This window comes from Oenanthe melanoleuca, chromosome 25 (assembly GCF_029582105.1).
Source record: "Oenanthe melanoleuca isolate GR-GAL-2019-014 chromosome 25, OMel1.0, whole genome shotgun sequence".
Lineage (NCBI taxonomy): Eukaryota > Metazoa > Chordata > Aves > Passeriformes > Muscicapidae > Oenanthe > Oenanthe melanoleuca.
In genome coordinates this window covers 5,882,635-5,907,439 of record NC_079358.1, presented here as the reverse complement: position 1 = coordinate 5,907,439, position 24,805 = coordinate 5,882,635, and the positions used below count along the sequence as shown (strand labels likewise).

At 59.0% G+C, this 24,805-nt stretch overlaps 1 protein-coding gene across 1 annotated transcript in view; it reads right to left on the bottom strand.

Moving 5' to 3' along the window:
• Positions 1–24,805, bottom strand: part of LOC130263345 (ryanodine receptor 1-like) — a 93,854-nt gene that overhangs the window by 22,722 nt on the left and 46,327 nt on the right. Inside the window, exons 17-31 of the mRNA XM_056510851.1 lie at positions 24,071–24,125; positions 22,375–22,692; positions 21,161–21,401; positions 19,446–19,533; positions 18,514–18,621; positions 12,964–13,134; positions 12,116–12,175; positions 10,258–10,392; positions 9,452–9,564; positions 8,126–8,222; positions 5,793–5,899; positions 2,969–3,020; positions 2,425–2,505; positions 1,387–1,490; positions 94–169 (exon numbers count right to left, since the gene is read on the bottom strand). Coding sequence (XP_056366826.1) covers positions 94–169; positions 1,387–1,490; positions 2,425–2,505; positions 2,969–3,020; positions 5,793–5,899; positions 8,126–8,222; positions 9,452–9,564; positions 10,258–10,392; positions 12,116–12,175; positions 12,964–13,134; positions 18,514–18,621; positions 19,446–19,533; positions 21,161–21,401; positions 22,375–22,692; positions 24,071–24,125 — 1,806 coding nt within the window. The remainder of the gene's footprint in view (positions 1–93; positions 170–1,386; positions 1,491–2,424; positions 2,506–2,968; positions 3,021–5,792; positions 5,900–8,125; positions 8,223–9,451; positions 9,565–10,257; positions 10,393–12,115; positions 12,176–12,963; positions 13,135–18,513; positions 18,622–19,445; positions 19,534–21,160; positions 21,402–22,374; positions 22,693–24,070; positions 24,126–24,805) is intronic.

The window sequence follows — 24,805 nt, the reverse complement described above, 5'->3', positions numbered from 1 at the left end:
GCACATTTGGTGACATTCTGGGGACATTGGGTGACATTCTGGGCACATTTGGGGACATTGGGGCACATTTGGTGACATTCTGGGGACCCCCACCTGCTGCACGTCGGCGTTGCCCCCGTTGAGGATGGAGATTCCCAGCTTGAGGGTGGAGGAGACCATGGCCCCCCCGCTCACCTGGGGACACGGGGTCACTCAGGGGTCACCCAGGGGTCACCCAGGGGTCACTGGGGTCACCCTGGGGTCACTCAGGGGTCACTGGGGTCACACGTGTGTCATGTGAGGGTCTCACCCATCCCCCCCACCCATAACTGACCATGGCCCCCCCGCTCACCTGGGGACACAGGGGTCACTCAGGGGTCACTCAGGGGTCACTGGGGTCACACGTGTGTCATGTGAGGGTCTCACCCATCCCCCCCTCCCCGTAACTGACCATGGCCCCCCCGCTCACCTGGGGACATGGGGACACTCAGGGGTCACCCAGGGGTCACCCAGGGGTCACTCAGGGGTCACACGGGGTCACACCCATCCCCCCCACCCATAACTGACCATGGCCCCCCGCTCACCTGGGGACATGGGGACACTCAGGGGTCACCCAGGGGTCACCCAGGGGTCACTCAGGGGGGTCTGGGGTCACTCAGGGGTCACTTGAGGGGGTCTGGGGTCACTCAGGGGTCACTCGGGGGGGTCTCAGAGAACTCAGGGGTCACTCAGGGGGTCTCAGGGGGTCCCAGGTTTTTTGGGGGGGTCCCAGGGGTCTCTCAGTGGTCCCTCAGGTTTTGGGGGGTCCCAGGGGTCTCTCAGGTTTTGGGGGGGTCCCAGGGGGTCTCTGTTGGGGTCTCTCAGGGGTCCCAGGGGTCTCAGGGTCTCTCAGGTGTCCAGGGGGTCTCTCAGGGGTCCCAGGTTTTTGGGGGGTCCCGGGGGGTCTCTGGGGGTGTCCCAGGTGGTCTCTGTTGTGGTCTCTCAGGTTTTTGGGGGTTCCCAGAGGGTCTCAGGGTCTCTCAGGGGTCTCTCAGTTTTTTTGGGGGTCCCAGGGGTCTCTGTTGGGGTCTCTCAGGTTTTTGGGGGGTCCCGGGGGTCTCTCAGGGTTCCCAGGGGGTGTCTGGGGGTCTCTGTTGGGGTCTCTCAGGTCTCTGGGGGTCCCAGGGGTCTCTGTTGGGGTCTCTCAGGTTTCTGGGGGTCCCAGGGGTCTCTCAGGGTTCCCAGGGGGTGTCTGGGGGTCTCTGTTGGGGTCTCTCAGGTCTCTGGGGGTCCCAGGGGTCTCTGTTGGGGTCTCTCAGGTTTTTGAGGGTCCCGGGGGTCTCTGTTGGGGTCTCTCAGGTTTTTTGGGGGTCCCAGGGGTCTCTGTTGGGGTCTCTCAGGTTTTTTGGGGGGTCCCGGGGGTCTCACCCACCCTTGCAGGCGCTGATCATCTGCAGCACCATCTCGGCCGCTCCGCGCGTGTGCAGCCGCGCCTGCTGCGACAGCAGCTTCTGCTTCTCCATCTCCTTCTCCTGGGGGGAATTGGGGGGTCACGGGGTCACTCAGGGGTCACTGGGGTCACTGAGGGGTCACTGGGGTCACTGAGGGGTCACAGGGATTGGGGGTCACTGGGGGTCACAGCAGCTTCTGCTTCTCCATCTCCTTCTCCTGGGGGGAATTGGGGGGTCAGGAGGGGGTCACTGGGGTCACTGGGGTCACTGAGGGGTCACTGGGGTCAGGGAGAGTCACTGGGGTCACTGGGGGGTCAGAGGGATTGGGGGTCACTGGGGATCACAGCAGCTTCTGCTTCTCCATCTCCTTCTCCTGGGGGGAATTGGGGGGAAATGGGGTCACTGAGGGGTCACTGGGGTCACTGGGGTCAGGAGGGGTCACAGGGATTGGGGGTCACAGCAGCTTCTGCTTCTCCATCTCCTTCTCCTGGGGGGAATTGGGGGGTCAGGAGGGGGTCACTGAGGGGTCACTGGGGTCACTGAGGGGTCACTGGGGTCACTGGGGTCAGGAGGTGTCACAGGGATTGGGGGTCAGAGGGATTGGGGGTCACTGGGGGTCACAGCAGCTTCTGCTTCTCCATCTCCTTCTCCTGGGGGGAATTGGGGGGTCACGGGGTCACTGAGGGGTCACTGGGGTCACTGTGGGGTCACTGGGGTCACTGAGGGGTCACTGGGGTCAGGAGGGGTCACAGGGATTGGGGGTCACTGGGGGTCACAGCAGCTTCTGCTTCTCCATCTCCTTCTCCTGGGGGTCACACAGGGGTCAGTCACAGGGGTCACTCAGGGGTCACAGGGGTCACTGAGGGGTCACAGGGATTGGGGGTCACTGGGGGTCACAGCAGCTTCTGCTTCTCCATCTCCTTCTCCTGGGGGGTCACAGGGGTCACTCAGGGGTCACAGGGGTCACTCAGGGGTCACTGGGGTCACTGGGGGTTTTGGGGGTCCCCCCCCCCACCTCAAACGAGTCCTCGGCTCCTTCCTCTTCCTTCTCCTCTTCCTCCTTCTCTTCCTCTTCCCCTTCCTCGATGTGGCAGCTCTGGGGGGTGGGAATTAGGGAGAAACCCCCCAAAAACCCACCTGGGGGGTCCCCAAAATCCTGGGGAACCCCAAAATCCCTGGGGAACCCCAAAACCAACCTGGGGGGTCCCCAAAACCAACCTGGGGAACCCCAAAATCCTGGGGAACCCCAAAACCAACCTGGGGAACCCCAAAACCCACCTGAGGGGTCCCCAAAACCCCGGGGGAACCCCAAAACGCACCTGGGGGGTCCCCAAAATCCCCGGGGACCCCCAAAATTCCCCTGGAATCACCCCAATCTTGGGGACCCCACCCCAATTTTGGGGAGCCCCCCCCCAAAATCCCCCAATTTTGGCTCCTCCCCCCCCCAAAATTCCCTCAGGGACCCCCAATCCTTGAACCCTCCACCTTTGGGGTGTCCCCAGATTTTGGGGGTGCCCCCCCCGGTTTTGGGGGATTTTTTGGGGTTTTGGGGTGCCCACCTTGGCCATGATCCCGGCGTAGGCCATGTACAGGTGATCCTGCTCCAGGTGGCTGCGGGAATTTGGGGAGGGGGACACGGGTTGGGGGGGGGGCTGGGCACCCCAAAAAGGGACCCAGGAACCCCAAAAAGGGACCCAGTTACCCCAAAAAGGGACCCAGAACCCCAAAAAGGGACCCAGGAACCCAGAAAAGGGACCCAGGAACCCAAAAAAGGGACCCAGGAACCCCAAAAAGGGACCCAGGAACCCAAAAAGGGACCCAGGAACCCAAAAAAGGGATCCAGGAACCCCAAAAATGGGATACCTTGCACCCCCCAAAAAGGGACCCAGACCCCCAAAAGAGACCCAGGTACCTCAAAAATAGACCCAGGTACCCCAAAAAAGGGACCCAGGTACCCCAAAAACGGACCCAGGAACCCAAAAAAGGGACCCAGACACCCCAAAAAGGGACCCAGGAACCCCAAAAATGGGATACCCTGTACCCCCCAAAAAGGGACCCAGACCCCCAAAACGGGACCCAGACCCCAAAAAAGGGATCCAGACCCCCAAAAATGGGACCTAGACCCCAAAAAAGGAACCAGGCACCCCAAAAATGGGATACCCTGCACCCCCCAAAAAGGGACCCAGTCCCCAAAAAAGGGACCCAGGTACCTCAAAAAGGGAGCCAGGTACCCCAAAAATGGACCCAGGAACCCAAAAAAGGGACCCAGACACCCCAAAAAGGGACCCAGACACCCCAAAAAGGGACCCAGGTACCCCAAAAAAGGGACCCAGACACCCCCAAAAAGGGACTCAGGTACCCCAAAAAGGGACCCAGGAACCCAAAAAAGGGACCCAGACACCCCAAAAAGGGACCCAAGTACCCCAAAAATGGGATACCCTGTACCCCCCAAAAAGGGACCCAGTCCCCAAAAAAGGGACCCAGACCCCCAAAAAGGGACCCAGACCCCCAAAAAGGGACCCAGGTACCCCAAAAAGGAAGCCAGACCCCAAAAAGGGACCCAGGTGCCCCAAAAAGGGACCCAGGTACCCCAAAATTGGTATCCAGGTACCCCAAAATTGACCCAGACACCCCAAAACGGACCCAGGTACCCCAAAAACGGACCCAGGCACCCCTCAGGCATTGCCACCCCAGTTTTGGGCTCCACCCCCAGTTCTGGGGTCCCCGGTGGTTTTTGGGGTCCCCCATGTGGATTTTTTGGGCTCCCAGTGTGATCTGGGGTCCCCAGTGGATTTGGGGACCCCCCCAGTGTTTTGGGGTCCCCCCAGTGTTTTTGGGGTTCCCCTGGTGTTTTTTGGTGTTCCAGTGAATTTTTGGCGTTCCAGTGGATTTTTTGGGGGTGTTTTTGGGGTCCCAGTGTTTTTGGTGTCCCAGTGGATTTTTTTGGGGGTCCCAGTGGATTTTTTGGGGGTCCCAGTGTTTTTGGTGTCCCAGTGGATTTTTTTTTTTTGGGATCTGAGTGTTTTTGGTGTCCCAGTGGATATTTTGGGTGTCCCAGTGCATTTTTCAGGGTCCCAGTGGATTTTTGGGATGTTTTTGGTGTCCCAGTGGATATTTTTGGTGTCCCAGTGGGTATTTTTGGTGTCCCAGTGGATATTTTTGGTGTCCCAGTGGATTGTTTTTGGGGTATTTTTGGGGTGTTTTTGGTGTCCCAGTGGATATTTTTTGGGGTGTTTTCGGTGTCCCAGTGGATATTTTCGGTGTCCCATTGGATTTTTTTGGGGTATTTTTTATGTCCCAGTGTTTTTGGTGTCCTAGTGGATATTTTTGGTGTCCCAGTGGGTATTTTTGGTGTCCCAGTGGATTTTTTGGACGTGTTTTTGGTGTCCCAGTGCATTTTTTTTGGTGTCCCAGTGGATATTTTTTGGGGGGTTTTTGGTGTCCCAGTGGATATTTTTGGGGTCCCATTGGATTTTTTGGGGTATTTTTTATGTTCCAGTGTTTTTTGTGTCCCAGTGGATTTTTTGGGGGGTGTTTTTGAGATCCCAGTATTTTTGGTGTCCCAGTGCATTTTTTTTGGTGTCCCAGTGGATATTTTTTGGGGGGTTTTTGGTGTCCCATTGGATTTTTTTGGGGTCCCAGTGGATATTTTAGTGTCCCAGTGGATATTTTAGTGTCCCAGTGGATATTTTTGGTGTCCCATTGGATATTTTTGGTGTCCCAGTGGATATTTTTTGGGGTCCCAGTGGATATTTTTAGTGTCCCAGTGGATATTTTTTGGGGTGTTTTTGGTGTCCCAGTGGATATTTTTGGGGTCCCAGTGGATATTTTTGGGGTATTTTTGATGTCCCAGTGTTTTTGGTGTCCCAGTGGATATTTTTGGTGTCCTAGTGGATATTTTTGGTGTCCCAGTGGATATTTTGGTGTCCCAGTGGATATTTTGGTGTCCCAGTGGATTGTTTTGGGGGTATTTTTGGTGTCCCAGTGGATATTTTTGGTGTCCCAGTGGATATTTTTGGTGTCCCAGTGGATATTTTTGGTATCCCAGTGGATATTTTGGGGTGTTTTTGGGGTGTTTTTGGGGTGTTTTTGGTGTCCCATTGGATTGTTTTTGGGGTGTTTTTGGTGTCCCAGTGGATATTTCGGTGTCCCAGTGGATTTTTGGGATGTTTTTGGTGTCCCATTGGATATTTTTGGTGTCCCAGTGGATAGTTTTTGGGGTGTTTTTGGTGTCCCATTGGATATTTTTTGTGTCCCAGTGGATATTTTGGTGTCCCAGTGGATTTTTGGGGTGTTTTTGGGGTGTTTTTGGGGTGTTTTTGGGGTGTTTTCGGGGTGTTTTTGGGGTGTTTTTGGGGTGTTTTTGGGGTGCTCTGGTCTCACCTCTGCTCGGTGAGCGCGGTGCGGCTGAAGTGCAGGATCAGCTGGTGCAGCGGGTCCGGCCGCGCCTCCGCCTCCTCCTCCTCCTCCTCCTCCTCCCGCCCCGACTTCTGTCCCCAAAAACACCAAAAACATCCCAAAAATCCCTGGGTCAGACAGGGGGGTCACAGGGTGACCCCAAAAACCCTCCCAAAAAACCCCAAAAACACCCAAAAACCCCTCAAAAAACCCCAAAAATACCCAAAAAACCCTGGGTCAGACAGGAGGGGCTCAGGGTGACCCCAAAAACCCTCCAAAAAAAACCAAAAACCCCCCAAAACACCCCAAAAATACCCAAAAATCCCTGGGTCAGACAGGAGGGGCTCAGGGTGACCCCAAAAACCCTCCAAAAAAAAACCAAAAACCCCCCCAAAAACCCCCCAAAACACCCCAAAAATACCCAAAAAACCCTGGGTCAGACAGGAGGGGCTCAGGGTGACCCCAAAACCCCCCCAAAACTCCCTCAAAAAACCCCAAAAATACCCAAAAATCCCTGGGTCAGACAGGGGGGACTCAGGGTGACCCCAAAAACCCTCCAAAAAAACCCCAAAACCCCCCCAAAAACCCCCCAAAAAACCTCCAAAAACACCCAAAAAATGGGTCAGACGGGGGGGGCTCAGGGTGACCCCAAAAACCCCCCCAAAACCCCCAAAAAAACCCCCCAAAAAATAAGTCAGACGGGGGGGCTCAGGGTGACCCCAAAAACCCTCCAAAAAAACCCCAGAAACACCCCAAAAACACCCCTCAAAAAACCCCAAAAATACCCAAAAAACCCTGGGTCAGACAGGGGGGTCACAGGGTGACCCCAAAAACCCTCCAAAAAAAACCCAAAAACCCCTCAAAAAACCCCAAAAACACCCAAAAATCCCTGGGTCAGACAAGGGGGCTCAGGGTGACCCCAAAAACCCTCCCAAAAAACCCCAAAAACACCCAAAACCCCCTCAAAACACCCCAAAAACACCCAAAAAACCCTGGGTCAGACAGGAGGGGCTCAGGGTGACTCCAAAAACCCCCCAAAACCCCCAAAAAAAACCCCCAAAAAATAAGTCAGACGGGGGGGCTCAGGGTGACCCCAAAACCCCTCCCAAAAAACCCCAAAAACACCCAAAACCCCCTCAAAAAACCTCCAAAAACACCCAAAAAACCCTGGGTCAGACAGGGGGGTCACAGGGTGACACAAAACCCCCCCAAAACTCCCTCAAAAAACCCAAAAACACCCAAAAATCCCTGGGTCAGACAAGGGGGCTCAGGGTGACCCCAAAAACCCTCCCAAAAAACCCCAAAAACACCCAAAACCCCCTCAAAACACCCCAAAAACACCCAAAAAACCCTGGGTCAGACAGGAGGGGCTCAGGGTGACTCCAAAAACCCCCCAAAACTCCCTCAAAAAACCCAAAAATACCCAAAAAAACTCCAAAAACACCCAAAAAATGGGTCAGACAGGAGGGGCTCAGGGTGACCCCAAAACCCCCCCAAAACTCCCTCAAAAAACCCAAAAATACCCAAAAAACCTCCAAGAACACCCAAAAAATGGGTCAGACAGGAGGGGCTCAGGGTGACCCCAAAAACCCACAACCCCCCCAAAAAACACCCCGGAACATCCCCAAAACCCCCCAAAAACCCAAAACACCCTAAAAATGTGTCAGGGAGAGAGGGGTCTCAGGGTGTCCCCAAAACCCCCCCAAAAACCCAAAACCTCCCAAAAAATGGGTCAGGGAGAGAGAGGGGTCACAGGGTGACCCCAAACCCCCCTGGGGTGTCCCCAAACCCCCCATTCCTGTCCCCAACCCCCCTGGGGTGTCCCCAAACCCCCCCTGGGGTGTCCCCACCCCCCATTCCTGTCCCCAAACCCGGGGTGTCCCCAAACCCGGGGTGTCCCCAAACCCGGGGTGTCCCCAAACCCCCGTTCCTGTCCCCAAACCCCCCCTGGGGTGTCCCCAAACCCCCCTGGGGTGTCCCCAAACCCCCCCTGGGGTGTCCCCAAAGCCCCCTGGGGTGTCCCCTCCCCCGGGGTGTCCCCAAACCCCCCCGGGGTGTCCCCACCCCCCCATTCCTGTCCCCAAACCCCCCTGGGGTGTCCCCACCCCCCCCTGGGGTGTCCCCAAACCCCTCCTGGGGTGTCCCCAAACCCCCCCTGGGGTGTCCCCAAACCCCCCTGGGGTGTCCCCACCCCCCCATTCCTGTCCCCAACCCCCCTGGGGTGTCCCCCCGCCCTGGGGTGTCCCCTCCCCCCATTCCTGTCCCCAACCCCCCTGGGGTGTCCCCCCCTCCCCCGCTCCTGTCCCCTCCCCCCTCACCGACAGGTCGTCGATCATCCTGTCCTCGAAGGGCGGCTGCTCCCGGCCCAGCCACGAGAGCCGGTACGACTCCAGGAACATGTTACAGGCCCTGTGCCTGGGGACACCAGTATAAACCAGTATAAACCAGTATAAACCAGTATAACCCAGTGCCCCCAGCCACGAGAGCCGGTACGACTCCAGGAACATGTTACAGGCCCTGTGCCTGGGGGAAAACCAGTATAAACCAGTATAAACCAGGATCATCCAGTATGACCCAGTATAAACCAGTATAAACCAGTATAAACCAGTATAAACCAGTATGATCCCAGTGTCACCCAGTGCCCCCAGCCACGAGAGCCGGTACGACTCCAGGAACATGTTACAGGCCCTGTGCCTGGGGGAAAACCAGTATAAACCAGTACAAACCAGTACAAACCAGTATAAACCAGTATAAACCAGTATGACCCAGTATAAACCAGTATAAACCAGTATGACCCAGTATAAACCAGTATAAACCAGTATAACCCAGTATGATCCCAGTATCACCCAGTGCCCCCAGCCACGAGAGCCGGTACGACTCCAGGAACATGTTACAGGCCCTGTGCCTGGGGGAAAACCAGTATAAACCAGTATAAACCAGTATAAACCAGCATCATCCCAGTACAAACCAGTATAAACCAGTATAAACCCAGTGTCACCCAGTGCCCCCAGCCACGAGAGCCGGTACGACTCCAGGAACATGTTACAGGCCCTGTGCCTGGGGACACCAGTATAAACCAGTACAAACCAGTATAAACCAGTATAACCCAGTGTCACCCAGTGCCCCCAGCCACGAGAGCCGGTACGACTCCAGGAACATGTTACAGGCCCTGTGCCTGGGGACACCAGTGTGACCCAGTATAAACCAGTACAAACCAGTATCACCCAGCATCCCCAGTTTCCCACCTGGGCAGGTTGTACAGGGGGCTCATCCTGAACCAGCCCCTCCCAGTATCCCCAGTCCCACCTGGGCAGGTTGTACAGGGGGCTCATCCTGAAGCAGTGCCCCCAGTATCCCCCCAGTATGCCCAGTATGTCCCAGTTTCCCCAGTCCCACCTGGGCAGGTTGTACAGGGGGCTCATCCCTCCCAGTATCTCCCAGTATCCCCAGTTTCCCACCTGGGCAGGTTGTACAGGGGGGTCATCCTGAACCAGTCCCTCCCAGTATGTCCCAGTCCCTCCCAGTATCTCCCAGTATCCCCAGTCCCACCTGGGCAGGTTGTACAGGGGGGTCATCCTGAAGCTGTGACCCCCCAGTATCCCCCCAGTATGTCCCAGTATGTCCCAGTTTCCCCAGTTTCCCACCTGGGCAGGTTGTACAGGGGGGTCATCCTGAAGCAGGCGACGACGGCGCGGCGCCGCTGCTTGGACAGGAGCTTGTGCCACACGGCCTTCTTGGACTTGTAGGGGTGCTCTGTCTGTGGGGAACACCTGGGGTCACCTGGGGTCACCTGGGCACCCCAAAATCCACCTGGGCACACCTGGTTACCTGGGCACACCTGGGCACCCCAAAATCCACCTGGGCACCCCCAAACCCACCTGAACCCCCCAAAACATCCCCAAACCCCCCAAGAGTGCCACACGGCCTTCTTGGACTTGTAGGGGTGCTCTGTCTGGGGGGGCACACCTGGGGTCACCTGGGCACCCCAAAACCCACCTGGGCACACCAGGGCACCCTCCAAACCCACCTGAGCACCCTCAAACACCATCTGGGCACACCTGAACCCCACCTGGTCACACCTGGGGGGTCACCTGGGCACTCCCAAACCCCACCTGGGCACACCTGAACCCCACCTGGGCACACCTGGGCAGCCCCAAACCCCACCTAGGCACTCCCAAACCCCACCTGGGCACCCCCAAACCACACCTGGGCACCCCCAAACCCCACCTAGGCACTCTCAAACCCCACCTGGGCACACCTGGGGGTCACCTGGGCACACCCGAACCCCACCTGGGCACACCTGGGGGTCACCTGGGCACACCTGAACCCCACCTGGGCACCCCAAAATCCCCCTGAGCACCCTCAAACCCCACATGGGCACACCTGGGGGTCACCTGGGCGCACCTGAACCCCACCTGAACCCCCCCCGGGCCCCCCCAGCCCCCCATACCTGCTCCAGGTGATAGAGCACGGCCGACACCTCCTGCACCCGGCGCACGACCTGCTCGGGGCTGGCGGCGTCACCGTCCCCCCCGGCCTGGCGCACCAGGGCCATCTGCCAGCGGGCACTGCCCGTGTTCTCCACCTGGGGACAGGGACAGGTGACACTGTGACAGCCCCAGGGCCATCTGCCAGCGGGCACTGCCCGTGTTCTCCACCTGGGGACATTGGGGACATCATTGGGGACATTGGGGACATCCCTGTGACAGCCCCAGGGCCATCTGCCAGCGGGCACTGCCCGTGTTCTCCACCTGGGGACAGACAGGTGACACTGACAGGTGACACTGTGACAGCACCAGGGCCATCTGCCAGCGGGCACTGCCCGTGTTCTCCACCTGGGGACAGGGACAGGTGACACTGTGACACTGTGACAGCCCCAGGGCCATCTGCCAGCGGGCACTGCCCGTGTTCTCCACCTGGGGACATTGGGGACTGGTGACACTGACAGGTGACACTGTGACAGCCCCAGGGCCATCTGCCAGCGGGCACTGCCCGTGTTCTCCACCTGGGGACATTGGGGACATCATTGGGGACATTGGGGACATCCCTGTGACAGCCCCAGGGCCATCTGCCAGCGGGCACTGCCCGTGTTCTCCACCTGGGGACATTGGGGACATCATTGGGGACATTGGGGACATCCCTGTGACAGCCCCAGGGCCATCTGCCAGCGGGCACTGCCCGTGTTCTCCACCTGGGGACATGGGGGACAGGTGACACTGTGACACTGTGACAGCCCCAGGGCCATCTGCCAGCGGGCACTGCCCGTGTTCTCCACCTGGGGACACTGGGGACAGGGACAGGTGACACTGGGGCAGGGACAGGTGACATTGGGGACACAGTGACGCAGGAAACAGGTGACATCACTGACAGAGTGACACAGGTGCCAGCTCACCTTGTCCTGCAGGTGACACACAGGTGACACAGTGACACACAGGTGACACAGTGGCACAAGTGACACACAGGTGGCACACAGGTGACACAGGACGTTGGTGACACAGGTGACAGGTGCCAGCTCACCTTGTCCTGCAGGTGACACAGGTGACAAAGTGACACACAGGTGACACACAGGTGACACACAGGTGACAGGTGACAGGTGCCAGCTCACCTTGTCCTGCAGGTGACATTGGTGACACACAGATGACACACTGACACAGGTGACACTGGTGACACACAGGTGACACCGTGACACACAAGTGACACGGTGACACACAAGTGACACAGGTGACACACAGATGACACAGGTGACACACAGGTGACACACAGGTGACACACAGGTGACACAGGTGACAGGTGCCAGCTCACCTTGTCCTGCAGGTGACATTGGTGACACACAGATGACACAGGTGACACACAAGCTGACACAGGTGACACTGGTGACACACAGGTGACACACAGATGACCCAGTGACACACAGGTGACACACAGGTGACACACAGGTGACAGGTGACAGGTGCCAGCTCACCTTGTCCTGCAGGTGACATTGGTGACACACAGATGACACACTGACACAGGTGACACTGGTGACACACAGGTGACACACAGATGACCCAGTGACACACAGGTGACACACAGGTGACACACAGGTGACAGGTGACAGGTGCCAGCTCACCTTGTCCTGCAGGTGACATTGGTGACACACAGATGACACACTGACACAGGTGACACAATGCAGAGCACACAGTGACACTAAGTGACACACAGGTGACACGGTGACACACAAGTGACACAGGTGACACACAGATGACACAGGTGACACACAGTGACACAAGGTGACACACAGGTGACACAGGTGACAGGTGCCAGCTCACCTTGTCCTGCAGGTGCAGGTTGTTGTGCAGGAACTCCCGAACCTCCTCGTCCGTGTCCTTCTGCAGGGGGGACACAGGGGACAATTCAGGGGACACAGGGGACACCTCGGGGGGGTCCCCAAACCCTGGGGTGTCCCCATGTGTCCCCAGCTGTCCCCAGGTGTCCCCATGTGTCCCCAGCTGTCCCCAGGTGTGACCCCAGCTATCCCCAGGTGTGTCCCCAGATGTGTCCCCAGGTGTCCCCTGATGTGTCCCCAGCTGTCCCCAGGTGTGTCCCCAGGTGTGTCCCCAGGTGTCCCCATGTATCCCCAGCTGTCCCCAGCTGTCCCCAGGTGTGTCCCCAGGTATCCTCAGCCTGTCCCCAGCTGTCCCCATGTGTCCCCAGGTGTGTCCCTATGTGTCCCCAGCTGTCCCCATGTGTCCCCAGGTGTGTCCCCAGGTGTCCCCATGTGTCCCCAGCTATCCCCAGCTATCCCCAGGTGTCCCCAGCTATCCCCAGATGTGTCCCCAGCTGTCCCCAGGTGTCCCCAGGTGTCCCCATGTGTCCGCAGCTATCCCCAGCTGTCCCCAGCTGTCCCCAGGTGTCCCCAGGTGTGTCCCCAGGTGTGTCCCCAGGTGTCCCCAGGTGTCCCCAGGTGTCCCCAGGTGTGTCCCCAGCTGTCCCCAGGTGTGTCCCCAGGTGCCATCTCAGTGTCCCCATGTGTCCCCAGGTGTCCCAGCTATCCCCAGGTGTGTCCCCAGGTGTCCCCAGTGTCCCCAGGTGTCCCCAGGTGTGTCCCCAGGTGTCCCCAGTGTCCCCAGGTGTCCCCAGCTGTCCCCAGCTGTCCCATGTGTCCCCAGGCGCTCACCAGCGCGTAGCGCCCCTTGGCCAGCGCGATCAGCTCCTGGTCAGCGGGCGAGCACATGTTGAGGCCGATGGGCAGCATCTTCTTGAGGGTGGCCACGATGAGCGACGTGTGCACCGAGTAACGGTCACCGCGGCGGCGCTTCTTGGAGCGCTCCTGCTCCGAGCCACTGCCCTGGGGACAGCGGGGACATCAGGGACAGTGTCACAGGGACAGTGTCACAGGGACAGTGACACAGGGACATGGGGACACAGGGACACGGGGACATGTGTGAACAGAGTAACGGTCACCGCGGCGGCGCTTCTTGGAGCGCTCCTGCTCCGAGCCACTGCCCTGGGGACAGGGACAGTGTCACAGAGACAGGGACAGTGTCACAGGGACAGGGTCACAGGGACAGCAACAGGGACAGGGTCACAGGGACACAGGGTCACAGGGACAGTGTCACAGGGACAGGGACACAGGGACAGCAAGGACAGCAGGGACATGGGGACGTGTGCACCGAGTAACGGTCACCGCGGCGGCGCTTCTTGGAGCGCTCCTGCTCCGAGCCACTGCCCTGCAGGGGACAGGGACAGGGACAGTGTCACAGGGACAGGGACAGGGACAGCAACAGGGACAGGGACAGGGACACAGGGACAGCAACAGGGACAGGGTCACAGGGACACAGGGACAGTGTCACAGGGACACGGAGACATGTGTGAACAGAGTAACGGTCACCGCGGCGGCGCTTCTTGGAGCGCTCCTGCTCCGAGCCACTGCCCTGGGGACAGGGACAGGGTCACAGGGACAGCAACAGGGACAGTGTCACAGGGACAGTGTCACAGGGACAGCAGGGACATGGGGACGTGTGCACGGAGTAACGGTCACCGCGGCGGCGCTTCTTGGAGCGCTCCTGCTCCGAGCCTGAACCCTGCAGGGGACAGGGACAGGGACAGGGTCACAGGGACAGCAACAGGGACAGGGTCACAGGGACAGGGACACAGGGACACAGGGACAGTGTCACAGGGACAGCAACAGGGACAGGGTCACAGGGACAGCAGGGACATGGGGACATGTGTGCACGGAGTAACGGTCACCGCGGCGGCGCTTCTTGGAGCGCTCCTGCTCCGAGCCTGAACCCTGCAGGGGACAGGGACAGGGACAGGGGGGACATCAGGGACAGTGTCACAGGGACAGCAACAGGGACAGTGTCATAGGGACATGGGGACATGTGTGAACAGAGTAACGGTCACCGCGGCGGCGCTTCTTGGAGCGCTCCTGCTCCGAGCCACTGCCCTGCAGGGGACAGGGACAGTGTCACAGGGACAGCAACAGGGACAGGGACACAGGGACAGTGTCACAGGGACAGCAACAGGGACAGGGTCACAGGGACAGGGACACGGGGACATGTGTGCACGGAGTAACGGTCACCGCGGCGGCGCTTCTTGGAGCGCTCCTGCTCCGAGCCTGAACCCTGGGGACAGGGACAGGGACAGTGTCACAGGGACAGGGACACAGGGACAGCAACATGGACAGTGTCACAGGGACAGGGACACAGGGACATGGGGACGTGTGCACCGAGTAACGGTCACCGTGGCGGCGCTTCTTGGAGCGCTCCTGCTCCGAGCCACTGCCCTGCAGGGGACAGGGACAGGGACACAGGGACAGCAACAGGGACAGGGTCACAGGGACAGTGTCACAGGGACATGGGGACATGTGTGCACGGAGTAACGGTCACACTGGCGGCGCTTCTTGGAGCGCTCCTGCTCCGAGCCACTGCCCTGCAGGGGACAGCAGGGACAGGGACAGCAGGGACAGTGACAGTGTCACAGGGACAGCAGGGACAGTGACAGGGACAGGGACAGGGACAGAGACAGCAGGGACAGGGGAGTCAGCTCCTGCTCCAAGCCACCATCCTGGGGACAGGGACATGGGGACAGCAGGGACCCCACAACCAGGGACAGGGACAGGGACAGGAACAAGGACAGGAACTCGGAGTCGGGGACAGGGACAGGGACACAGGGCCAGCATGGACCCCACAACCAGGGACAGGGACAGGGACATGGGGTCAGCAGGGACACGAGGTCAGCAGTGACCCCATAACCAGGGACAAGGAACAAAGACAGGAACAGGGACAGGGACATGGGGTCAGCAGGGACACGAGGTCAGCAGTGACCCCATAACCAGGGACAGGGACAAAGACAGAACAGGGACAGGGACATGGGGTCAGCAGGGACACGGGGTCAGCAGTGACCCCATAACCAGGAACAGGGACAGGGACATGGGGTCAGCAGTGACCCCATAACCAGGGACAGGAACAAAGACAGAACAGGGACAGGGACATGGGGTCAGCAGGGACATGGGGTCAGGGACACAGGGACAGTGACAGGGACAGTGACAGTGACAGGGATTCGGGGTCAGGAGAGACCCCACACCCACGCTGCCCACCCCCTGCCCACCCCATAAGCACAAGGGCAGCTCCTGGGGGTCCTGGGGGTCCCAGATGGGGCAGCCCCACAGCACAGGACCCTGCAGGAGATTTTTTTGGGGGGGGGTCCCAACCGTGGTGACCCCACCCAGGGGTTCTGGGGGACCCCGACCCCCTCCCAGCCCCCTCCCCGCTAACCTGAGCATCTCCAGACTGGGAGCAGCACCCGCAGCCGAGGGGAGAGAAGAGACAGAGTCAGGGACAGGGGGACACCGTTAGGGACAGGGCTGGGGACATCATTGGGGACAGAGTCAGGGACGGGGGGACACCGTTAGGGACAGGGGGACAGGGCTGGGGACAGGGGGACACCGTTAGGGACAGGGGGACACCGTTAGGGACAGGGGGACAGGGCTGGGGACAGAGTCAGGGACAGGGGGACACCGTTAGGGACAGGGGGACAGGGCTGGGGACAGGGGGACACCATTAGGGACAGGGGGACAGGGCTGGGGACAGAGTCAGGGACTGGGGGACACCATTAGGGACAGGACTGGGGACAGAGTCAGGGACAGGGGGACACCGTTAAGGACAGGGGGACAGGGCTGGGGACAGGGCTGGGGACAGGGGGACACTGTTAGGGACAGGGCTGGGGACAGAGTCAGGGACGGGGGGACAGGGCTGGGGACAGAGGGACAGGGGGACAGGGCTGGGGACATCATTGGAGACAGGGGGACACCATTAGGGACAGGGCTGGGGACAGAGTCAGGGACGGGGGGACACCGTTAGGGACTGGGGGACATAACTGGGGACAGAGTCAGGGACAGGGGGACAGTGTTGGGGACAGGGAGACAGTGTTGGGGACAGAGTCAGGGACAGGGGGACATCATTGGGGACATCATTGGGGACAGGGGGACAGAGTCAGGGACAGGGGGACACCGTTAGGGACAGGGGGACAGGGCTGGGGACAGGGGGACACCGTTAGGGACAGGGGGACATCATTGGGGACATCATTGGGGACAGGGTTAGGGACTGGGAACAGCATTGGGGACAGGGGGACAGTGTTGGGGACAGAACTGGGGACATTGTTGGGGACAGGGAAAGACAGGGAGGGTTGGGTGAGATGGGAACAGCTGGGGCTGGGTTTGGGGGCCACACCAGGGGGGTTTGGGGTGAACCAGGGGCTCAGGTGGGATTTTGGGGTGAATTAGGGATCCCAGGTGGGATTTTGGGGTGAATTAGGGATCCCAGGTGGGATTTTGGGGTGGATTAGGGATCCCAGGTGAGGATTTTGGGGTGGATTAGGGATCCCAGGTGAGGATTTTGGGGTGGATTCTGGGTCCCAGGTGGGATTTTGGGGGAATTAGGGGGCCCAGGTGAGGATTTTGGGGGGAATTAGGGGCTCCAGGTGGGATTTTGGGGTGGATTAGGGATCCCAGGTGGGATTTTGGGGTGGATTAGGGATCCAAGGTGGGATTTTGGGGTGAATTAGGGATCCCAGGTGGGATTTTGGGGGGAATTAGGGGTCCCAGGTGGGATTTTGGGGTGAATTAGGGATCCCAGGTGGGATTTTGGGGTGGATTCTGGGTCCCAGGTGGGATTTTGGGGGGAATTAGGGACCCAGGTAGGATTTTGGGGTGAATTAGGGGCTCCAGGTGGGATTTTGGGGGGAATTAGGGGCTCCAGGTGGGATTTTGGGGTGGATTAGGGACCCAGGTGAGGATTTTAGGATTTTTCCAGGTGAGTTTGGGGTGAATTAAGGATCCAGGTGAGTTTGGGTGGATTAGGGACCCAGGTGAGGATTTTGGGATTTTTCCAGGTGGGTTTGGGGTGGTTTCAAAGGTCCAAGGTGGGATTTTGGGGTGAATTAGGGATGTCAGATAAAATTTTGGGGTGAATTACAGACTCCAGATGGGATTTTGGGATTTTTCCAGGTATGATTTGGGGTGAATTAAGGATTTTGGGATTTTTCCAGGTAGGATTTGGAGTGAATTAAGGATTTTGGGATTTTTCCAGGTATGATTTGGGGTGAATTAAGGATTTGGGGATTTTTCCAGGTGGGATTTGGGGTGAATTAAGGATTTTGGGATTTTTTTCCAGGTAGGATTTGGGGTGAATTAAGGATTTTGGGATTTTTCCAGGTGAGATTTTGGGGTGAATTAAGGATTTTGGGATTTTTTCCAGGTAGAATTTGGGATGAATTAAGGATTTTAGGATTTTCCCAGGTAGGATTTGGGGTGAATTAAGGATTTTGGGATTTTTCCAGGCAGGATTTGGGGTGAATTAAGGATTTTAGGATTTTCCCAGGTAGGATTTGGGGTGAATTAAGGATTTTGGGATTTTTCCAGGTGGGATTTGGGGTGAATTAAGGATTTTGGGATTTTTCCAGGTAGGATTTGGGGTGAATTAAGGATTTTGGGATTTTTCCAGGTGGGATTTGGGGTGAATTAAGGATTTTAGGATTTTTCCAGGTTTGATTTAGGAGTGAATTAAGGATTTTGAGATTTTTCCAGGTAGGATTTGGGGTGAATTAAGGATTTTTGGGATTTTTCCAGGTATGATTTGGGGTGAATTAAGGATTTGGGGATTTTTCCAGGTAGGATTTGGGGTGAATTAAGGATTTTGGGATTTTTCCAGGTTTGATTTAGGAGTGAATTAAGGATTTTGGGATTTTTCCAGGTGGGATTTGGGATGAATTAAGGATTTTGGGATTTTTCCAGGTGGGATTTGGGGTGAATTAAGGATTTTAGGATTTTCCCAGGTAGGATTTGGGATGAATTAAGGATTTTGGGATTTTTCCAGGTGAGATTTTGGGATGAATTAAGGATTTTGGGATTTTTCCAGGTAGGATTTGGGATGAATTAAGGATTTTGGGATTTTTCCAGGTATGTTTTGGGGTGAATTAAGGATTTTGGGGATTTTTTCCAGGTAGAATTTGGGATGAATTAAGGATTTTAGGGTTTTCCCAGGTAGGATTTGGGGTGAATTAAGGATTTTGGATTTTCCAGGTGGGATTTGGGATGAATTAAGGATTTTTGGATTTTCCAGGTGGGATTTGGGGTGAATTAAGGATTTTGGGATTTTTCCAGGTGCTCTGGGCTCCCAGGAGGTGCCAGTCAGGGGGGGCTGGGGACAATTTGGGGTCCCCTCACCCCCCAAAATCTCACCTTGGCCATCTTGCTCTTGCTGTCGGCTGTCAGGAAGGACATGTTGTTGATCTCGTTCTGCACCACGAAATTCTGCTCCTCTCGCTTGAAATTCTGGGGGGGAACACAAAATACAGGTGAGAAACCCCCCAAAAAAATAACCAGGGATACTCAGGGGTGAGAGACCCCCCAAAAAATAACCTGGGACACTCAGGAGTGAGAGACCCCCCAAAAAACCCCCAGGGATACTCAGGGGTGAGTGACCACCTAAAAAAAAAAAACCTGGGACACTCAGGAGTGAGAGACCCCCAGAAAAAAAAAAAATCTGGGGCATTCAGGGGTCAGAGACCCCCCCCCAGAAAAATCTGGGACACTCAGGAGTGAGAGACCCCCAAAAAACCTCCTGGGACACTCAGGAGTGAGAGACCCCCAAAAAAAAAAAAAATCTGGGGCATTCAGGGGTCAGAGACCCCCCCCCCAGAAAAATCTGGGACACTCAGGGGTGAGAGAGCCCCCAAAAAAAAAAAACCCCAGGGACACTCAGGAGTGAGAGACACCCCCAAAAAAAATCTGGGACACTCAGGGGTGAGAGACCCCCCCCAAAAAAAAAAATCTGGGACACTCAGGGGTGAGAGACCCCCCCAAAAAAAACCCAGGGACACTCAGGGGTGAGAGACACCCCAAAAAACCTCCTGGGACCCACAGGGGTAAGAGACCCCCCAAAAAAAAAATCTGGAACATTCAGGGGTCAGAGACCCCCCCAAAAAAAAAATCTGGGACACTCAGGGGTGCGAGAGCCCCCCCAAAAAAAACCCCAGGGACACTCAGGGGTGAGTGACCACCCTAAAAAAATCTGGGACACTCAGGAGTGAGAGACCCCCTAAAAAATCCCCTGGGACCCCCCAAAAAAATCCCTGCTGCCCCCAGACCCCACTCACGTGGGATTTGGACCAGAGGATGAAAACCTCGCCCACCATGCGGAAAAGTTCCTCAGCGTCTTCATTGGGCTCCGTGAGCCACTGTGCCCTGGGGACATTGGGGACAGTGGGGACATTGGGGACATTGGGGACATTGGGGACATTGGGGACATTGGGGGGATTGGGGACATTGGGGACATTGGGGATATTGGGGGGATTGGGGACATTGGGGACATTGGGGACATTGGGGGGATTGGGGACATTGGGGACATTGGGGACATTGGGGGGATTGGGGGGATTTGGGACATTGGGGACATTGGGGACATTGGGGACATTTGGGGATATTGGGGGGATTTGGGGACATTTGGGGATATTAGGGACATTGGGGGACATTGGGGGACATTTGGGGACACAGGGGGACATTGGGGACATTGGGGGGGATTGGGGACATTGGGCATTGTGGACACTGAGGGCATTTGGGACATTGGGGACACTGGGAGGACACTGGGGACACTGGGGACATTGAGGGGATTGGGGATACTGAGGACACTGGGGACACTGGGGGGGGGGTCACAGGGACCACCCCCATGGCCACCTTCAGTGAGTCCCCAAGGCTTGGTCCTTGTGGCCGCCCTGGCTGTGTCCCCAAGGCCACCCTGGCTGTGACTCTGGCCATGTCCCCAAACCCCCTGGCAGTGTCCCCATGTCCCCAAACCCCCTGGCAGTGTCCCCAGTGTCCCCAAACCTCCTGGCAGTGTCCCCAGTGTCCCCACAGTGTCCCCAGTGTCCCCAAACCCCTGGCAGTGTCCCCAGTGTCCCCACAGTGTCCCCATGTCCCCAAACCCCCCGGCAGTGTCCCCATGTCCCCAGGCCCGATGTCTCACCGGCTGTTGTCCACGTAGCGGATGAGCAGCGGGTACAGGTCCCGGCACAGCCTCCACTGGCCGTGTCCCCAGTGTCCCCACAGTGTCCCCAGTGTCCCCAACCCCCTGGCAGTGTCCCCTCTCACCGGCTGTTGTCCATGTAGCGGATGAGCAGCGGGTACAGATCCCGGCACAGCCCCACCCTGGCTGTGTCCCCAGTGTCCCCACAGTGTCCCCACAGTGTCCCCAAGCCCCCTGGCAGTGTCCCCAGTGTCCCCAAGCCCCCTGGCAGTGTCCCCCTGTCCCCCCTCACCGGCTGTTGTCCACGTAGCGGATGAGCAGCGGGTACAGGTCCCGGCACAGCCCCACCCTGGCAGTGTCCCCATGTCCCCACAGTGTCCCCAAGCTCCCGGCAGTGTCCCCCTGTCCCCCCTCACCGGCTGTTGTCCACGTAGTGGATGAGCAGCGGGTACAGATCCCGGCACAGCCCCACCCTGGCTGTGTCCCCAGTGTCCCCACAGTGTCCCCACAGTGTCCCTACAGTGTCCCCACAGTGTCCCCATGTCCCCCCTCACCGGCTGTTGTCCACGTAGCGGATGAGCAGCGGGTACAGATCCCGGCACAGCCTCCACTGGCCGTGTCCCCAGTGTCCCCAGTGTCCCCAGGCCCCCTGGCAGTGTCCCCAAGCCCCCTGGCAGTGTCCCCCTGTCCCCCCTCACCGGCTGTTGTCCACGTAGCGGATGAGCAGCGGGTACAGCGCGTACAGATCCCGGCACAGCCCCACCCTGGCAGTGTCCCCATGTCCCCACAGTGTCCCCACAGTGTCCCCCTGTCCCCACAGTGTCCCCACAGTGTCCCCCTGTCCCCCCTCACCGGCTGTTGTCCACGTAGCGGATGAGCAGCGGGTACAGCGCGTACAGGTCCCGGCACAGGACGGAGAACTCGTCCCGGATCAGCAGCTCCGCGTCCTCGCCCTCGGCTTTGCCCTCGAGCCGCAGCTGCTCCTCCTCGGCCACCACCTTCCCCGCGCGCTTCCGCAGCCGCCCCAGCGTCGGGATGAAGTGGGAGCGGAGCAGCTCGGGGCGGGCCTTGCTGACGATGGGCTGGGCAAACACTGCGGGCAACCAAATTATCAGAATGGCTACTAAAACATCGCCATGGCCACCAAAACATCGCCATGGCCACCACCTTCCCCGCGCGCTTCCGCAGCCGCCCCAGCGTCGGGATGAAGTGGAAGCGGAGCAGCTCTGGCCTGGCTTTGGTCACGATGGGCTGGGCAAACACTGCGGGCAACCGAACCCTCAGAATGGCTACTGAACAGCCCGGGGCTACTAAACATCCCCATGGCCACCAGAACAGCCCCTGGGCCACCAAAACAGCCCCTGGGCCACCAGAACATCCCGTGGGCCAGCTCCAGCCGTGCCTTGCTCACAATGGGCTGGGCAAACACTGCAGGCAACCAAATTGTCAGCATGGCCACCAAAACAGCCACTAGGCCACCAAAACAGCCCCTGGGCCACCAAAACATCCCCTGGGCCACCAAAACATCCTGTGGGCCACCAGAACACCCCCTGGGACAGGGCGGCGGCCACCATCCCCTCCCTTGGCCAGCATCCCCTCCCTGTGGCCACCATCCCCTCCCTATGGCCACCACCCCCTCCTAAGGCCACCACCCCCTCCCCGTGGCCACCACCCCCTCCCGTGGCCACCAACCCCTCCCTATGGCCACCACCCCCTCCCTGTAGCCACCATCCCCTCCCCGTGTCCACCCCCCTCCCTATGGCCACCAACCCCTCCCTATGGCCATGACCCCCTCCCCGTGTCCACCCCCCTCCCTATGGAAACCACCCCCTCCCGTGTCCACCCCCTCCCTATGGCCACCAACCCCTCCCTATGGCCACCAACCCCTCCCTTGCCCACCACCCTCTCCCGTGGCCACCATCCCCTCCTATGGCCACCATCCCCTCCCTATGGCCACCAACCCCTCCTATGGCCACCATCCCCTCCCTATGGCCACCAACCCCTCCTATGGCCACCAACCCCTCCCGTGTCCACCAACCCCCTCCCCCCGCCAGCCCCTCCCTCACCCGCCAGCCGCTTCATCCAGGAGGCCTCGTCGATGCCCAGGTTGTTGACCACGATGCGCAGGATGTGGCCCAGCAGCTCGTTGAGGTGCTGGCCCGTCACCTCGGTGGCCCAGGGCCCGGCGGCGGCGGCGGCGTCGCGGCCGCGCTCCCACCAGCGCGGCAGGTAGTGGCACAGCATGGGCAGCGCCACCTCGATCACGTGCGGCATCTCCGTGTAGCGCGCGCCCGACGCCGCCAGGCCCCCGATGTCCCCCAGGAGCCGGCCCAGGTCCGGCAGGTCCGGGCACAGGTCCTCGACCCGCGGGGGGAGGCCCAGGACTGCGGGGGACAGAGGGACAGAGGGTTGGGGACATGGGGACAGGGCTGGGGACACCTGGGGACATCTGGGGACACCCCCGGGTCCGGGCACAGGTCCTCGACCCGCGGGGGGGAGGCCCAGGACTGCGGGGGACAGAGGGGACAGGGTTGGGGACAGAGCTGGGGACACCCCCGGGTCCGGGCAGAGATCCTCGACCCGCGGGGTGAGGCCCAGGACTGGGGACAGAGGGACAGGGTTGGGGACAAGGGGACACGGGGACAGGGCTAGGGACATCTGGGGACTCATGGGGACAGGGCTGGGGACATGGGGACAGAGGGTTGGGGACACCCCCAGGTCCGGGCACAGGTCCTCGACCCGCAGGGGGGAGGCCCAGGACTGCGGGGGACAGAGGGACAGGGTTGGGGACAGAGCTGGGGACAGAGGGGCAGAGGGTTGGGGACATCTGGGGACAGAGGGACAAAGGGCTGGGGACACCTGGGGACATCTGGGGACACCCCCAGGTCCGGGCACAGGTCCTCGACCCGCGGCGGGAGGCCCAGGACTGCGGGGGACAGAGGGACAGGGCTGGGGACAGCTGGGGACATCTGGGGACTCACGGGGACAGGGCTGGGGACATCTGGGAACAGAGGGACAACGGGAAATGGGGACAGGGGACAAGGGGACAGAGCTGGGGACATCTGGGGACATCCCCAGGTCCGGGCACAGGTCCTCGACCCGCGGGGGGAGGCCCAGGACTGGGGACAGAGGGACAGGGGGTTGGGGACAAAGCTGGGGACATGGGGACAGGGCTAGGGACATCTGGGGACAGGGGACATCTGGGGACTCATGGGGACAGGGCTGGGGACACCTGGGGACAGGGTTGGGGACACCCCCAGGTCCGGGCACAGGTCCTCGACCTGCGGGGGGAGGCCCAGGACTGGGGGGGACGGAGGGACAGGGTTGGGGACAGCTGGGGACAGAGCTGGGGACAGTGCTGGGGACAGGGCTGGGGACACCTGGGCACAGGGAACAAGGGGACATGGGGACAGGGGACAGGGGACAAGGGGACAGAGCTGGGGACATCCCCAGGTCAGGGCACAGGTCCTTGACGCGCGGGGGGAGGCCCAGGACTGGGGACAGAGGGACAGAGGGTTGGGGACATGGGGACACCTGGGGACATCTGGGGACAGGGTTGGGCACATCTGGGGACATCTGGGAACAGGGCTGGGGACATGGGGACAGGAAGTTGGGGGATGACACACGTGGTAGAAATAACATTAATGACACACAGATCACACACACGTGACACAAGTGACACAGGTGACACTCAGGTGACAGGTGACACAGGTGTGACAGGTGACACTCAGGTGACACTCAGGTGACACAGGTGACACCCACGGGCGCGCTCCCGGGCGCTCTTGGTGCTGTACACCGAGCTGGGGTTCAGGTGGCACAGACACACAGGTGTGACACAGACACACAGGTGACATTAATGACACACAGGTGACACAGGTGTGACACAGACACACAGGTGTGACACAGGTGTGACACAGACACACAGGTGACATTAATGACACACAGGTGACACACAGGTGACACTCAGGTGACATTAATGACACCCAGGTGACACCCACGGGCGCGCTCCCGGGCGCTCTTGGTGCTGTACACCGAGCTGGGGTTCAGGTGACACAGACACACAGGTGACACAGGTGACACTCAAGTGACACAGGTGACATTAATGACACACAGGTGACACTCAGGTGACACAGGTGACATTAATGACACAGAGGTGACACCCACGGGCGCGCTCCCGGGCGCTCTTGGTGCTGTACACCGAGCTGGGGTTCAGGTGACACAGACACACAGGTGACACAGGTGTGACACAGACACACAGGTGTGACAGATCACACACAGGTGACACAGGTGACATTAATGACACACAGGTGACACAGGTGACACACAGGTGACATTAATGACACTCAGGTGACACCCACGGGCGCGCTCCCGGGCGCTCTTGGTGCTGTACACCGAGCTGGGGTTCAGGTGACACAGACACACAGGTGTAACAGATCACACACAGGTGACATTAATGACACTCAGGTGACACTCAGGTGACATTAATGACACACAGGT